This window comes from Cydia amplana, chromosome 19 (assembly GCF_948474715.1).
Source record: "Cydia amplana chromosome 19, ilCydAmpl1.1, whole genome shotgun sequence".
In the NCBI taxonomy this organism is placed as follows: Eukaryota; Metazoa; Arthropoda; class Insecta; order Lepidoptera; family Tortricidae; genus Cydia; species Cydia amplana.
In genome coordinates, this window is record NC_086087.1 from 3,836,798 (window position 1) to 3,852,532 (window position 15,735).

At 41.5% G+C, this 15,735-nt stretch overlaps 1 protein-coding gene across 1 annotated transcript in view; it reads right to left on the minus strand.

Annotated features, from left to right (window-relative positions):
* Positions 1-5,593: 5,593 nt before the first annotated feature.
* Positions 5,594-15,735, minus strand: part of LOC134657113 (uncharacterized) — a 75,479-nt gene continuing 65,337 nt past the window's right edge. The window contains exons 20-24 of the mRNA XM_063512666.1: positions 14,769-14,901; positions 9,572-9,673; positions 8,919-9,042; positions 7,909-8,065; positions 5,594-5,749 (exon numbers count right to left, since the gene is read on the minus strand). Coding sequence (XP_063368736.1) covers positions 5,660-5,749; positions 7,909-8,065; positions 8,919-9,042; positions 9,572-9,673; positions 14,769-14,901 — 606 coding nt within the window. The 3' untranslated portion in view covers positions 5,594-5,659. The remainder of the gene's footprint in view (positions 5,750-7,908; positions 8,066-8,918; positions 9,043-9,571; positions 9,674-14,768; positions 14,902-15,735) is intronic.

Sequence of the window (15,735 nt, forward strand, 5' to 3'; positions counted from 1 at the left end):
GCTTGCATTTGTTCAACATGCACGCCGCACGCCCCGCCCCGCTGCACGCCCAACTCGAGCGTCCACTCAGGCCTTACACATAGACTAGACGCCGATGCTCAGGAGACGCTAGTGTGGGGTGGCTCTAATTATATTCACCTGTCAAGACCCGACCTTACGATGTATGAGATAAATGACCACTAAAACTCATCACACCACAAGTTCAGAGCCATATATATTAAACAAGTAAAAACAGGGTTCTTGATTTTTTTTTGTAAATTGTTAATAAATATGGGAGCGCATTTCACTTTTGGTTTTTAACTTCCTACCCGATGATTTATTCTTATATTCCGTGTAAGCTAACATTGCACCTACTTGGCGGCGCCAAAGTAGGGGTCACTATTTGTATACTGTGTAGCTTACAAACCCTATTTTTTTGTATTTAGATTTTCCCTTTTTTTAAAAGTCAAAAATTAATAAGAGCTTTGTCTATATATTCCGTCGAAGATATGCTTATGAACGCTATCATCATCATATCAGCCCTTTACCGCCCACTGCTGAGCATAGGCATCTACTCTTCTAGTACGCCACTTGGATGTTCGTCCACCCTATACTTGACATGAAAACTTGGCATTGTAGGACTGAAATAGGTTTATAGGATAAAACACAAATTTTATAAATAAGGAACTTTAATTAGGCTATATTTACACAGGTACAATCATATCAAAATAGTTCTGAATACATTCAACAAACAAAGGTAACCAAGCCTATGTACCCTCATAATAATAGTTAAATATCTTCCTAAAGTTACACCAAGACAAGTCTGCAACGATTTTGATAGCACACGCAGTGCAAGAGTTATTTATACGTCATAATTTCATGGAAGTTTGACGTTTAAAATAACACTTGCACTGCGCGTGTTATCTAAATCGTTGCAGACTTGTCTTGGTCTAGCTCTACAGGAAGCATTGTTAATATTTAAAACAGAGATCGAATAAAATATCAAGTTTGCCCAATTAACGAAAAACTTCATAATTAATTGATTCTAGAATTCATAATAAGCTTCCTTCAGGCTTGAACTTTTTTAAGACGAAAAATATTTAGTAGGTACTTTCGCCAAGTACCTAATGTTCACTAAAGCATAATTTTAAGAAATATATTTAAGGGCCACCCCACATCTAGCGTCTTTCGAGCGTCGGCGTCTGATCAGCGCTATGGAAAATGACGTCGCTGCGCAGATGCGTCGACGTTGCGTTGAGCAGCGGCCATAGAGTTGTAGACGCCGACGCTCGAAAGACGCTAGATGTGGGGTGGCCCTAAGAAATATTTCGTTAATAGAGAACATACACTTATTTCACAACTTCACAAGTATATTTTATGTATTCCATTTGGGCGTTTTATTTTTAAGTTGTCCCCTACACTTTTTTTCAAATTTGGGATTTTTTATGTTATTTATACTCAGACTCACGAGCTCTTTCTATCCCAATAGGAGAAAAAAAGTGTCCCAAAATTTCCATAAATTTTTCGATCTTTCCATTCCGCGACCGCGATACAGTCTATGAAAAATGGTGACGGAATGGAAATAAAAACCTTAGGACACTTTTTTTCTCCTATTAGGATAGAAAGAGCTCGTGATTCTGAGTAGAAATAACATAAAATACCATATTTGAAAAAAAAAGTGTAGGGGACAACTTAAAAAAAAACGCCCATTTACATAATATTTACATTAAAGACTTTATAACATGGAAAACATCTTTATGGATGGAGGTTGAAACTTGTAAAAATCGCCCATTGATTTTCAATTCATAAAAATATCACGTTCACAATAAAATACAATCGACAAAATCAATCGAGTCATGCACATTTAATAAAACTTTATTATAATAAAAACATTCACTCATACCGTGCTAAAGTAATTTCTAATTTATATTTCTAACAGAATCCATTTCAACCAATCAAATCACAGCATTTTTATGTTCGAGAAAAACTCATCTGTGATTGGTTAAGTCCAATTTTATGAATGAACCGTATGAAGAACACGAGTACGGATTTAAAAACTGAGTTATGAACTCTATGGAAGCTATATTTAAGGTCTATATTAGGTTTTAGCTGTGTTATTTTATTAACTTATGTACGCAGTTACGCGCGCAGTACGTGAAATTCAACCGTAATTCAGCGGCTTAAGGTATAATTTATAAGTTACCTAGATATTTCATAAGAGATACAGATATTAATGAAAGACATAATAAACTTACATATATCTACGAGTAATAGAAAAATACGTGACAGTGGTGAAGCGATTATAAAAATATCTACATATGTATATTGGCGTATAGCATAGGCAAAATATATGACTTTATATTCCCTACCAATATCTTAGAATTATTAAAGAATATATAGTGACGCTATCATTTTGTTTGGTCACAAAAAATAAGCAGGATTTTGTACATAAAAAAAATATATTTTAGGTTAGGTATGCCCAGATTAATTTCGTATTTACTATTAGATTTTTTAATGGTGGAAAAACAAAATGGTGGCATTGACCACAAAGATGACTTTATAATGTAGACCAGGTATTATATTATATACTAACATAGAAAGCAATTAGTTCTTGATTGTAGAAAAGGTGTAAGAAAAAAATCACCGGTCTGATTTGGTTGGACAGTTTAACTAGATGGCACTACATAGCGCCATATGTTTTGTGGTACTTAGCTAAATGTCAAACGTAAACTTTTGACAGTCAGATTTACCGTTTAATATACGGAGCCGAACAGCGCCATCTACTTCAGCTGTCAAATTATAAATACTTGACACCTCTTTTACAATTAATTGTCTTTGATAGATATATAATCGATACATGAGTTAGCCGGATTATAAGTAAATATATAATTGGAATATAATTATACTTACTAAGATACATTACTATAATAGTGGAAAAATATACTAAATGCAATATTAAGGCCATCAATCCAATATCAATTCTACTTGAATCCAGAAAACGGTTTTGTAGAACAGATTATGAGCAAAAATGTGTTTAAAAGGTCAATAATTCCTTTATTAATTAAAAAAAAACTTCATTCAAAAATACACGCGTCCTTTCTACATTACATTAGAGCGCTTTCAAACTGTCCGATCAGAAAGGCCCTTTTTTAAATTTTACTTCTTTACGGTCGTATCCGACTTCCGAAATCGGATCGGATAGTGTAAAAACGCTCTTACATTTCAAAGACAATTTTACAGCGAAATCTCTCCGATTTTTGCTAATAATCTGAGTCTCAAAACCTAGATACCTAGATGTTCTAACTCTAACCTTAGCTAACCAGTCTTCTAGCATGGAAAGAAGGACGTCACAATTCACAATAATTCCTCACTTCTCAATTTCACGCTTTCAAAGCCATTTAGAGTACAATTTTATTACAATTGTTGATATCATATATCACTATCAGTTCAGTGCAATCTAGGCATTACGGCCTGGCCACGACATAGGGCGACTGGTTTCTACTAAGGTTTTCACCATAGGTGGGAACGAAAGGTCCGATCGCTGTGTCTCGCCCCAACCTATGGTTGTCGTCTTAGCCGAAGCCAGTCGCGCAATGTCGTGGCGCGGCCGTTAGGTATATAGAAATCGTTAGAAACAATATTTCCTGTGGGATGCGGATCCCGCACGCCGCTTCGGTGTGCGTGAAGTGCTACATATACATACATATACATATATGTATTAGGTAAGTATGTATGTACATATTGCTTTGCTCACACACCGCAACTGCCTGCAAATCTGCTTCAGTATGATAACTGCATAGGACAGATCCAAAATAGTATAACATGAGTTGTCGATGAAAGTTTGAATTTTTTTCTTTCCTAAAAGACAATGGGGTTCGAAAGTTGACATCAACAATTACTCTTTTCAGTTTCATTATAACAGCGGTCGGCAACCTTTTAGCAGCCAAGGGCCACATAGTAGTTAACGAAGTTGACGTGGGTCGTACTTTGTTAATATTTATGACTTTATCAGACATTGTCGTTTGTCAATATTACATACAAAATAGCCAGGGAGGCTCGCGGGTCGCAAGTGACAGGTTCACGGGCCGCAGGTTGTCGACCGCTGCATTATAAGTAAGGCAAATATAAGTCACTCGGCAATCGCTGCATATCACACTAATGTACGATTAACACCGAACGGGCGGAGTCGACGCGCATTTCACATTTGTACGGCCGAAGCCGGTCGGCTGCGCGCGGATGCGGACGGCTCCGGTCGGATCCCGTCGCTTCTGCCATAATACATAGGCACATTGAAAATACGCTCCGGCGCGGCCTGACTCCAGCCGGTCGGTGGGAATCGTACATAACTTCGTACTCTAGGAATGTCAGTACAACCTTTTACAGCACTTTTTATTTCACAAACGCTCGTTTTAAAAATGGCATGTGAAGTTACTTCAATAAATTAGATATAGTTGGTCAAACCTATTTGTCAGTCAGTAAGAACTAGGAAAACTATAGTCATCCTTTTCTTTTGGGTGCTAGTACTAGTGTAAGACAAAGATCGTATGATTCTGTCTATGTTTGAAATGAGACAGTTCTTTGACAAACTATCAATAAGTATTGATATCATCGCGGAATTCGTACCTAATCGAATCATCATCTTCCTCGCGTTGTCCCGTCCCGTCCATTTTGCCACGGCTCATGGGAGCCTGGGGTCCGCTTGGCAACTAATCCCAGGAATTGGCGTGGGCACTAGTTTTTACGAAAGCGACTGCCATCTGACCTTCCAACCCAGAGGGTAAACTAGGCCCGTATTGGGATTAGTCCGGTTTCCTCACGATGTTTTCCTTCACCGAAAAGCGACTGGTAAATATCAAGTGATATTTCGTACATAAGTTCCGAAAAACTCATTGGTACGAGCCGGGGTTTGAACCGCGACTTCCGGATTGCAAGTCGCACGCTCTTACCGCTAGGCCACCACTGCCACCAGCGCTTTTTTCGTACCTAATCGAATAAAACGATTCAACATTCAAATACTGAATGTATACATTTATGAATTCATAGACATTATTCAATCGTAGTAGTTTATTTACAGAATTTCTGTAAGCGCGTCAAAACGACTGCGCTATTGAGATTCCATTGCGAAAAATAACAATAATAAATTGAATACTTATAGGTAAAAATCATGTAACTTTACTTACCATTTCAAAACCGCTTTCAATCAAATTGTCACACGTGCCTGTGTGTTTAAAATGTTTTTAATATCTTAGGGTCGGTTGCACCAAACCGTCTGTCACCGTTAAAGTGTTCGCTAAATTTTATTGTAATGGGAAGTTTCATAGATGTCTGCTGCGTGACGTTGATCAGTCTGTTAACTTAGTTGGTGCAACTGGCCCTTAATGTTATAAAAACTAGTAAAAAGTCGCCTAGTCTATCCTTGGCTTATAGTATAAAGTTGCATTTCGAAGTTTCTGTACATATAAGATAGTTATGTACTACTAGCCATCAGATATATCGGAACGGCCGTGTTCAAAATATCTGAACACGCACTCTAACGCCTTGACAATAGAGGCGCCGTGTTCAGATATTTCTGAGCACCTTGGCCGCTCTGATGGCGACTGTACGTGTCCAAAAAGTCACAACTCCGCATAGAGTGCTTTAATGATTATGAATTCTATAGTGTAAGGAATAAGGTTTAGAGTTACGTTTCGAAGTGTTTGTAGATGCTGGTCACGTAGGCCATTACCTGCTGCCAGTCGGGTCGCTCCTGCTGGATCATGTCTTGTATGTTCTGGAAAGAAAGTCCAAACTTAGTTGGTAACCATATGTATACCTGGCGGCCTAGCCAAGGTGACAATCGCTAGCGCTTCGCCATCGAATCGCTTTGTGTCTCTCTATCACTATAGAATATATAATACAATATATATACTAATATGGAAGAGTGACTTCCATATTAGTGTGACAGCGACAGTTGCGTATCGTTCGCTACGGAGCGTTAGCGATTGGCATGTTGTCTACGGGGCCTGAGGGGCTAGGTTAGATTAGTATTTTTCTCTGTCACTCTAATTACGCCTTCATTGGAGTAAAAGAGAAAGATCCCCGCAACTTGCGAAATTCGGTTTTCGCGGTAGCCCCACTGGTGACAACACAGTACATACCAGCGTGGTGGGAATCCCAACGGCTTTAGCGGTCGCGCAGGCTACGCTGAAGTTGGTGCGCTGGTCGTGCGGTGACAGCGCCGCGTAAAGGATGCGCGCCTCGCCGAAGTAACAGTGTAATAGCCTCCCCACACTAGCAGCAGTAGCAGCTCCCGAGTGTAGGCGTCTAGTCAACTCTATGGCTGCTGCTCGACGCAACGTTGGCGCCACTGCGCAGCGAGGTCATTTACCCTAGCGCTGACTAGACGCCGACGCTCAAAAGGCGCTAATGTAGGGGGCTCTAAGAGCGCGCACAGCGCTACCATGACGTAGTTCCGATAAACTGTTCACTATAGCGACAAAAGCGCTCTAACCACACATGTAACTGGTGACATAACAGTAAATACCAGTGTGGTGGATATCCCAACGGCCTCAGCGGCCGCGCAGGCCACGCTAAAGTTGGTGCGCTGGTCGTGCGGTGACAGCGCCGCGTAAGGGATGCGCGCTTCGCCGAGGTAAGTGTGTAATAGCCTCCCCACACTAGCAGCAGTAGCAGCTCCCGAGCAGGGATGTTGCGAACATCCGCATCCGCATCCGCAACCGCGGAACTTCCGCATTATTTTCAACATCCGCATCCGCATCCGCATCCGCATAAAATCGATGCGGAGCTTATGCGGATGCGGATGTCGAACAAGTCGGTACAGGAACGTCTTAGCGGCGGCGTAAGTGCTAGGTAATTTCGTAATTACCTATAACGAAATCGTCTAGATCAGTGTTTTTCAAACTTTATGGTGTCACGGCCCTTTATGACCACTAAAATTTTTCGCGACCCCCAAACCCCGTTTCTACGTTTTTCTATCTAGTACCTATAACAAAGGAACCACTGGTCAGTGTTTGGCAAAAAAGCCCTTAAAGTTTTGATCCCATTTGCTACTTCATATTTATGCGAGCTTACGTTTTCATCAATGGTCGATATCAAAACCAAAAAAAAGGAATACATAGATTGAATTCGGAAAATGAGTTAATCGTCTGCGTGTCGCGGCAGGAACCGCGGTTTGACAAATTAAGAGTCAGAATGAAACAAGCTCATTCTTCACACTGAATACAATTAAACCTTCACTTTTAAAATACAGTTTACCAGATAGGTAATGATTTGTTTTATTAATATGTACATTAACGACCTTTAAACATTAAATTTTAAAGGATTGGATTATTTTTAAGTTTAAACAATGAAATTGCTTTCCATAAGTTTCTCTCAAAGCTGAACTTCGCGACCCCCTTGGACAAGTGCCGCGACCCCCAGGGGGGTCGCGACCCACACTTTGAAAAACACTGGTCTAGATCCAGAAAAGTCGGCCAAGTTACTGTTTAATAAATATAACGCACCTATATTCTTGTTCAAATACTAAACGTTTATTTTTTTTTAAATAAAAAAAAACTAAAAATGTAATATTTGACGTTTTCTAAGTAACTAATCTTGACATCCGCATCCGCATCCGCATCCGCGGATGTGAGCCTTTAAAAATCCGCATCCGCATCCGCATCCGCGGATGTCAAAAAATCGGCATCCGCAACATCCCTGCTCCCGAGTGTCGGCGTCTAGTCAACTCTATGGCTGCTGCTCGACGCAACGTTGGCGCCACTGCGCAGCGAGGTCATTTTCCCTAGCGCTGACTACACGCCGACGCTCAAAAGGCGCTAGTATGGGGGGCCCTAAGAGCGCGCACAGCGCTACCATGACGTAGTTCCGATAAACTGTTCACTATAGCGACAAAAGCGCTCTAACCACACCAGTGGTGACTACAGTACATACCAGCGTGGTGGGTATGCCGACGGCTTCAGCGGCCGCGCAGGCTACGCTGAAGTTGGTGCGTTGGTCGTGCGGTGACAGCGCCGCGTAAGGGATGCGCGCCTCGCCGAGGTAGGAGTGTAGCAAGGCGCATAACGCCATGCCGTCATTCCACGATGAACTGTTGACAAGATATAAAACTTTATGGAGGAAAACCGAGCCATCAAATATACATATGTATTTATAAAAAGTTTTTATCAAAAATGAAGCTTATTTTATCGCTGACTGTTCTATTCTTGTAACAGGCAGCTAATGCTCATCGAGACAGTTCTAACAAACCCAGATACAATTAGGTTGCGTTGTTTTATCACAGAGTTCCTATGGCCACCCCGTGTCCGTCATCAGATCAGCTCGATGGTACCTATCATAGTATTGCATTGTCACCCAATGTATATACAAATGTATGTGAAATTTCAGATCAATCAGAATTTGGGTCTAATTTAGTTTGCCAGATCTGACCAAAACATACAATATAATATACAGGAAGTTAAGTAAGAACCTAAGGTAGACAGGTAGGTAGGTGAGTAGAGGGTATCTATACCCTACTCAGGTGGCTAGGTAGGTAGGTAAGGAAGTAGATAGATAGGTAGGTAGGAAGGTAGATTAGATAGTTGGCTAGGTAGGTAAGTAGGAAGGTTGGTAGATAGATGGCTAGGTAGGTAGGCATTTAAGTAAAAGCTTGTAATAAAACCGGCCAAGTGCGAGTCAGACTCGCGTCCCAAGGGTTCCGTACATTAACGCATCACGCTTGACGGCACATTTCTAATAGGTTTTCCTGTCATGTGTTAGGTAAAGAACTATTTTGTGTATTTTTTTTTCAAAATTTTAAACCCAGTAGTTTCGGAGATAAAGGGAGGGGGGGCGGGAATGGCCAAATATCCAGACAGACGCACGAGTGATCCTATAACGGTTCCGTTTTTTCCTTTTGAGGTACGGAACCCTAAAACTGAGGTACAGCGGGCTTGCGTAGGTACCTGAAGTTAGTGATGTCTATGTTGCTGTACCCGGCCGTCTTCTGCTGACACCACTTGAGCAGCGCGTTCCTCTTGGAACCGCCGTTTTTAACTTGCAGCGCGTTCAGCGGGTCCTTCCGTTCACCTGCACAGACAGACACTATTTAAAATAGTTGCACAATATTCATTTAAAATGTGATTAATTTAGAACAGTATTTATTTAGAGAGACCAATAATAATATTCAGTTAAGTATATCTAGCGGAAATGGTTATAGCCAGGGTGTATACTGCGACTGTGGTTAGCTAAGTGGGTCTAAGTATTAAGTACGTAGGTAGGCAGGGGTAGGTAGGTAGGCATGTAGGAAGACAGGTAGTTAGGTACTTTAGGTAGATTAGGGCAGGGATCGGAACCGGTTTTTCGCGAATAGTTTATACTCGAAATGTAGGACTCAGTTGTGTTTTTAGGTAACGACTTCGTATTATTAGATAGCCCAATTAGAAATGAAATGATTAACAAAGAACGAAACAATACCGTTTTCGTTCCTATACAAAAAATACCGGTATCCGATCCTTGGATTAGGGTAGGGTGGGTTCTCGTCTCGTGGGAGGCAGCAACGACTCAAATTTTAGCTTTATAGTATAGTTATTCCGCTGTGTATGTATTAGCGACTCACATATGTCCCCGTAGCTGTTGCGGCGCACGAAGCTCTCGATGGCCTTCTGCTGCAGCGAGAGCGCGCGCTGCTCGTCGGGGATGTTGGCGCTCGCCGCGCCCTCTGCCCGCGGGTTAGACACGGTACAAAGCGGAACGATACAACCAGGTGGCAAACGGTTGTGGCAAAATATGTAATTTTTATTAAGGATGAGTTTTTTTTATCTGTTACTAAGCGACCCGCTCCGACGGGTTAACAAATTATACATAAACCTTTATCTTGAATCACTCTAAAGGTATATTTAAAAAAAAACCGCATTAAAATCCGTGGCGTAGTTTTAAAGATCTAAGCATACATAGGAACAGACAGACAGCGGGAAGCGACTTTGTTTTATACTATGTATGTAGTGATAGAATTGGCAAGAGCCATAGACAACGGCGCGTAAAATAGCTTTTGACATGAGTGTGCGCAGTATGGCGCTATTACTCTTTACGTCTACTGACTCTACAACTACGTGGTAGAAATATGTTACCACAAAAATGAAACAGAACGTATAAAAAACAATTTGACTTTGTTTTATCGTCATCATTTTTGTATCGTAGCTTTTATAATGGCGTTAACACATTCATTGCCACCCAGCCAAACAAGACATCCGCGCCAGGCCACAAAAATGTCGTCATATAAAGCTGTAGTACCACGATGCCGACTATCGGGTCGCCCGGCTTGGGAACGAAATCATAAAATACCCGATAGTCGGGTTTTCATTTATGAAAAAAGTATGCAAACGGAGTATAGTTACTATCAAAATAGTACATTTTAAAAACGCAGCCTTAATATAAATTTTAATTGGTAGGTACTTTTTTAAATAGGTACATTCAGTAAGTCTATAAAGAATATAGTTTTGCCACCAGATTTTTTATCGTTATATGGTAGGAGATTAAATGCCAGTTTTTTTGCAGTAGGTATGTCTACTTCTTTAGATTTACGATTTTTACGTGAATAGGTCAAAAATTTAAAATTTTGCTGATTGCCTTGTCGTATTATCACATGTATTTCTGTGACTGTTAAAAAACATGGACTATGACCCCATATAATTACTCAAACATTGTAAATATGTTGGCAAATAATCAGCTATCATTGAAAAATTCACGATCAAACATTTTCATCAGCTCTTAGCAATATTATTGATCAACAATGACAACATTTGATCAAAAAAACGGCAGTGATACCACTTCCAAAACAAACACAAATAAGTAACCCAATTATATATTTTATTATATATTTTTATTCTTTTTTTTATATCCCAGATTTCAAACTGACATCTCGATTATAATCTTACTACCCAATATGCCTAGTCAAATCTTTTCAGTACCAAATCTGACAGATTCGGTAAGACACTAAGCACTAAATAAAATAAATAAATTCCGTACACGGCGAGAAGAAGTTGATAACTCGCGGAAAAAAATGGAAGAAATTTGAACCTTATGCAATTTACTTTAAGTTCAATTTTCTTCAATAATAGTACATTATTGTCGAGGTTCGGAAGTAGCTACTTGCAGGCTGAGGATTCGTTTTAAACGGACGACCTTGGGAGTCCGTTTAATTGAATCCGAAGCCAGCAAGTAGCCTTCCAGCCGAGTCATATATAGTGCTTTTCTCAAAAATGGTGCAAGAAATAGAAATATTTTACAGAACTTACAGAAGCAACGTTCTAATTTTCCATTAATTTTCACAGAAAAAAAAACAACCATTAAAAAAATTAGCTTGCCGCCTTTAAAAAAAAAAAGAAGTTTATTTTTCTGCTGAAAATACGCCAACCTATTTGAGACACCTAAATAGTCGCGGTACCAACATTAAGCCTGTAACAGACTATCGCACCGCACCGCGACCTTGGAGCGTCGCACCCATAAGTGAGAGCGAGAAAGAAATATCTGTTTCTCGCTCTCGCTTATGGGTGCGACGCTCCAAGGTCGCGGTGCGGTGCGATAGTCTGTTATAGGCTTTATAATAATAAGTGCTGATCATCTGTTTGGCTGTTTAAGGGACCTATGCCTTCATTTGATATGGCCATTTGAAGTTTTAAAAAGTTTGGAACTCGTTAAATAATGGAATTTGTATGCGACATTGCAGTCCCGAAATCGAGACTGCAATGTTTTTAACTTTTTAATTTTTTGAATGACCATAAACTACGCACTTCGCGACTTATTTTTTAACCGGCAACGTTGACTTTGCTGTCCATTTTTGAGAAAAATATCTCGAGTTATCAACTTCTTCCCGCCGTGTACCGTAATAACTTCGTATATAGACCCACCATTTCCTATCTCTATCGCACGCATGTTGTTATTGCTGTTCCGCCCATGATGCCAGCGATTAAAGCCACTGCACGAGAGGGACAAATATAATTATGTGCGTGCGATAGAGATAGAAAATGGCGGATCGATGTACGATATTCTTAGTGCTTAGCGTCCTTATTACTTTAGTAGATTATATCGAGCTGTCATTTTAGGAAATGGAGTAATAATCAGTTGAACTTATTTCTCATCTTTTACATAAGCCATGCTTTTGTCAGCTCTGGGGCGCGTTTTTCAAAAGCTTGTAACTTGTAATATTAATGGAAGTCCCTTTCTAACAAAAGCTGTCAAAAAGTGACATTCGCTTGTAGAGTCTGTGCGGAAAGAGAAGAGTCGTGGAATGTAATGGGCCCCATACATTCCACAACTCTTCTTTTTCCGCACAGACTCTGATACGTATAGGGCCGAGGAGACGAGTGACACGAACGTTGGTTTATAGCACACTGTTTTATTGACGTAAGTAAGATGGATCGTGGGCGCAGCCACACACACATGCATAGGTAGTTGCATACATATACAACATCCCTCCCTCTAAATTACTAACTAATATCCTAAAAATATTTCTTAAAATCTACATTTAATTTTGAACGGCGTCGTAATCTGTTCCGCGCATCTGAGCGCACACATTGTGTACTTTGTTGCTCAGCCTCAGTGGGGACCATCTCTGTGTCTGTGTCTTCAGAGCTATCCGTAAAAGATTCCGCTTCTTGAAACTCTGCGTCACTTGGCACTGACCCTTTCCCCTCCCGCGAGAGCTCTGGAGTGTCACCAGACGGCGACGACGGATCTGGAGGGGGAACACTGCCTCCATCAGTCGTTGGCGGAGACGGAGTCGGCGGGGGCGGCGGTAGCGGCGACAGCGGTAGCGGCGGCGGCGGCGACGGCGGCAGCGACGGCGGCAGCGACGAATCCCATCCTCGTCGCCACTGATACGTATAGGGCCGAGGAGACGAGTGACACGAACGTTGGTTTATAGCACACTGTTTTATTGACGTAAGTAAGATGGATCGTGGGCGCAGCCACACACACATGCATAGGTAGTTGCATACATATACAACATCCTCTATTACAAGTTACAAGCTTTTGAGAAACTGGCTCTGGAACTATATTGTAAATAATTAGTCATTCATAAAAACAAAGGAATGAAGGTTAAAAATGCAACGTTGAATAAAAAAATAAAGCCTTTATTTTACGTATTTTCGAGCCCTATTTTTAGATTTCAAACACATATATTTAAATGCGCATGCATTAAAAGTTAATAAATAGTTGGCAACACACACAAGTTAGAAAGAGATGGCAAGGTTGGCATTAAGCGCCTCTCTCATTTCTCCATGCTGTAAGAATAAAAAGCAGAATACGTCATGCGACGGGGGGAGGACATTTAAAAATAATATTAAAATTATATTAGGGGCAGTAATACATACGTAAGTTACCTATAATTAGACGAGCTTGTTATGGGTGCAAATAGAGTAAATAGCCAGTAACGGTCACGAGAAAAAAAAACTTCACCTGGCCGCGTAGCCAACATGCCAATCACTTACGCTCCGAAGCGATCGAAACGCAACTGTCACTGTCGCACTAATAGCCGGTTTAGAGTCTCGCGCGAGCCACGAGCCGAGCCGCGAGCCGCGCCACGAGACGTGAGTGTAAACGGTGGGCTCGTGGCTCGTCTCGCGGCTCGTAAGCTCGTCGAGCTAATATAATTTAAACACTAACGGCATGGTATACGGTTTATAACCGAATGACAAGCCGAACGTGAGTGTGTCGAAGCGAGCCACGAGACGCGCCGCGAGCCGAGCCGCGAGCCGCGAGTCTAAACCGGCTATAATATGGAAAAGAGACACAGCGTTCCGTTATCGGCGCGATAGCGATTGTCACCTTGGCTAGGCCGGCAGGTCACCAATATTGTTCACAATCATTGTAATGTGGTTAATTGGCAATTTACCTCACAGAATTGTAATTACGGACAACAAATCACGAGTATGTGGACGGAGTAAGTATTTCCTTCGTCTAATGTTACCCCACCTGTCCCCAGTTACCCCACTTGACAGTAATAAAAGATAAGATATCAGGGCCCTTCACAAAAAACTTAACAAGTGTACAAGTCGACAATATTGTTACGTTGTAGGTAGATAATGTGTTACATGCACAATTATTACATACATATCAGATCTACAAGCTTACAATCTACAAAAAATTCACACAACAACGCATAACACAAAACATGGTTCTTACGTTAAATGTAGATTTAATTCTACAATTTACATATTTGTTCAAAATAAATAATACAAATTTGTCGCCCATTCTGTTTTCTGATACACAAACTTGTTAAATCTACAATCTGGTAACTTGTCACTTGTAAATTGTAATTGTATTTTTTTTGATATAAGGTCAACCGAGGTAAATGCGTCTCTTGTGGCAAATGCGTCATTTGAAGATATCTTCGAAACGCATCATATTACATATAACGATTATAGCCGTCTGCATTTAAAGTTCAGTGACCACTTCAAACAGAGAGGGTTGCAATAGTTCTAAAATGTTCCGTTTAGAAGAAATCTTTAAAAGACGCATTTACCTCAAGTGACGCATTTACCTCGGTTGACCTTATGTGTTGTTGAACCATAGACTAGGAATCCTCTAGACTGAGTTTAGAGCAATTATTTCATGAAACCGATGCTGCCAAAAATACGGGGGTGCGGGGGACGAGGTGAGCGAGTCCCGTGCTGCGATTGGTCCGTTCAAAGACACGGACCAATCACGGCACGGGATTGACTCGAAGATGGAGTAAAACTACCGTATAAGTGGCAGAGGGGGTAGCGTTACTATGCTCAGTCTAGAGGATTCCTAGTCTTATGTGTTGAACATACCGGTGGAGACGGGCGAGACTCGTGCGGCGCGCGGCGCGGGGGGCTTGGCGTAGCTGATACCGTTGGCGGGCGGCGCCGGCTCGGGACCGGTCTTGGCCGGGGCCGTGGGGGTGGCTGCCGGGGGTGGGGGGACCTAGGGCAGGGAAATACATTGTTTATACGAGTTTACAATTTTGAAGGAGTTTTAGCACGAAAGAAACAAAGCTTTTGTTTAACAGCTTAGTGTAAGGCCTGAGTGGACGCTCGAAGCGGAGCGTTCGGCGGGGCGTGCAGCGTGGCTGTGGGCTCACGCGTGATTTGAGCAGCGTGCACTAAGGCCGCTCCTATACGCTTGCATTTGTTTAACATGCACGCCGCACGCCCCGCCCCGCTGCACGCCCAACTCGAGCGTCCACCCAGGCCTTACACTGGGTTTGAGGCGGCGATAAAATCATTTCAGACTATTCATACTAGGTATACCTAGCTAAGTATAGTCCGTTGATTTGAAGCTGGCCCCGAACGGCTTATCCTTTGTCTATTGTTAAGTAAATCGGCACGTGCCACTCTCTGCGTAAAAAAATGGTTCAGTCACTTTCACTGGTTATTGAATTACAACTCCTATTGAAATAGCAATAAGATTCAAAATGAATAAATTGAAAAGTAATTTGCAATTTCTTGTGTGGCAGGGACCACCAACGAGTCGAACGCTACAGAACCAGTCTAAAATGTGTCATCGTAGAGCGTACCTAAACTGGTTTGTTGAGCGTTGGACTAGCCCGCGCTCAGGTGCCAATTAGAATGACACGACCCTTTTTTCGCAGGTACCGGCACGTGCGGTTTTACTTAACACAATAGACAAAGGATTAGCCGGTCGGGGCCAGCTTCAAATCTACGGAGTATAGTAACTTACCGTAGGCCACTCCGTGACCGGAGTTGTGGCTAGCGCACCTAAACTGGTTTGTTGAGCGTTAGACTAGCCCGCGCTCAG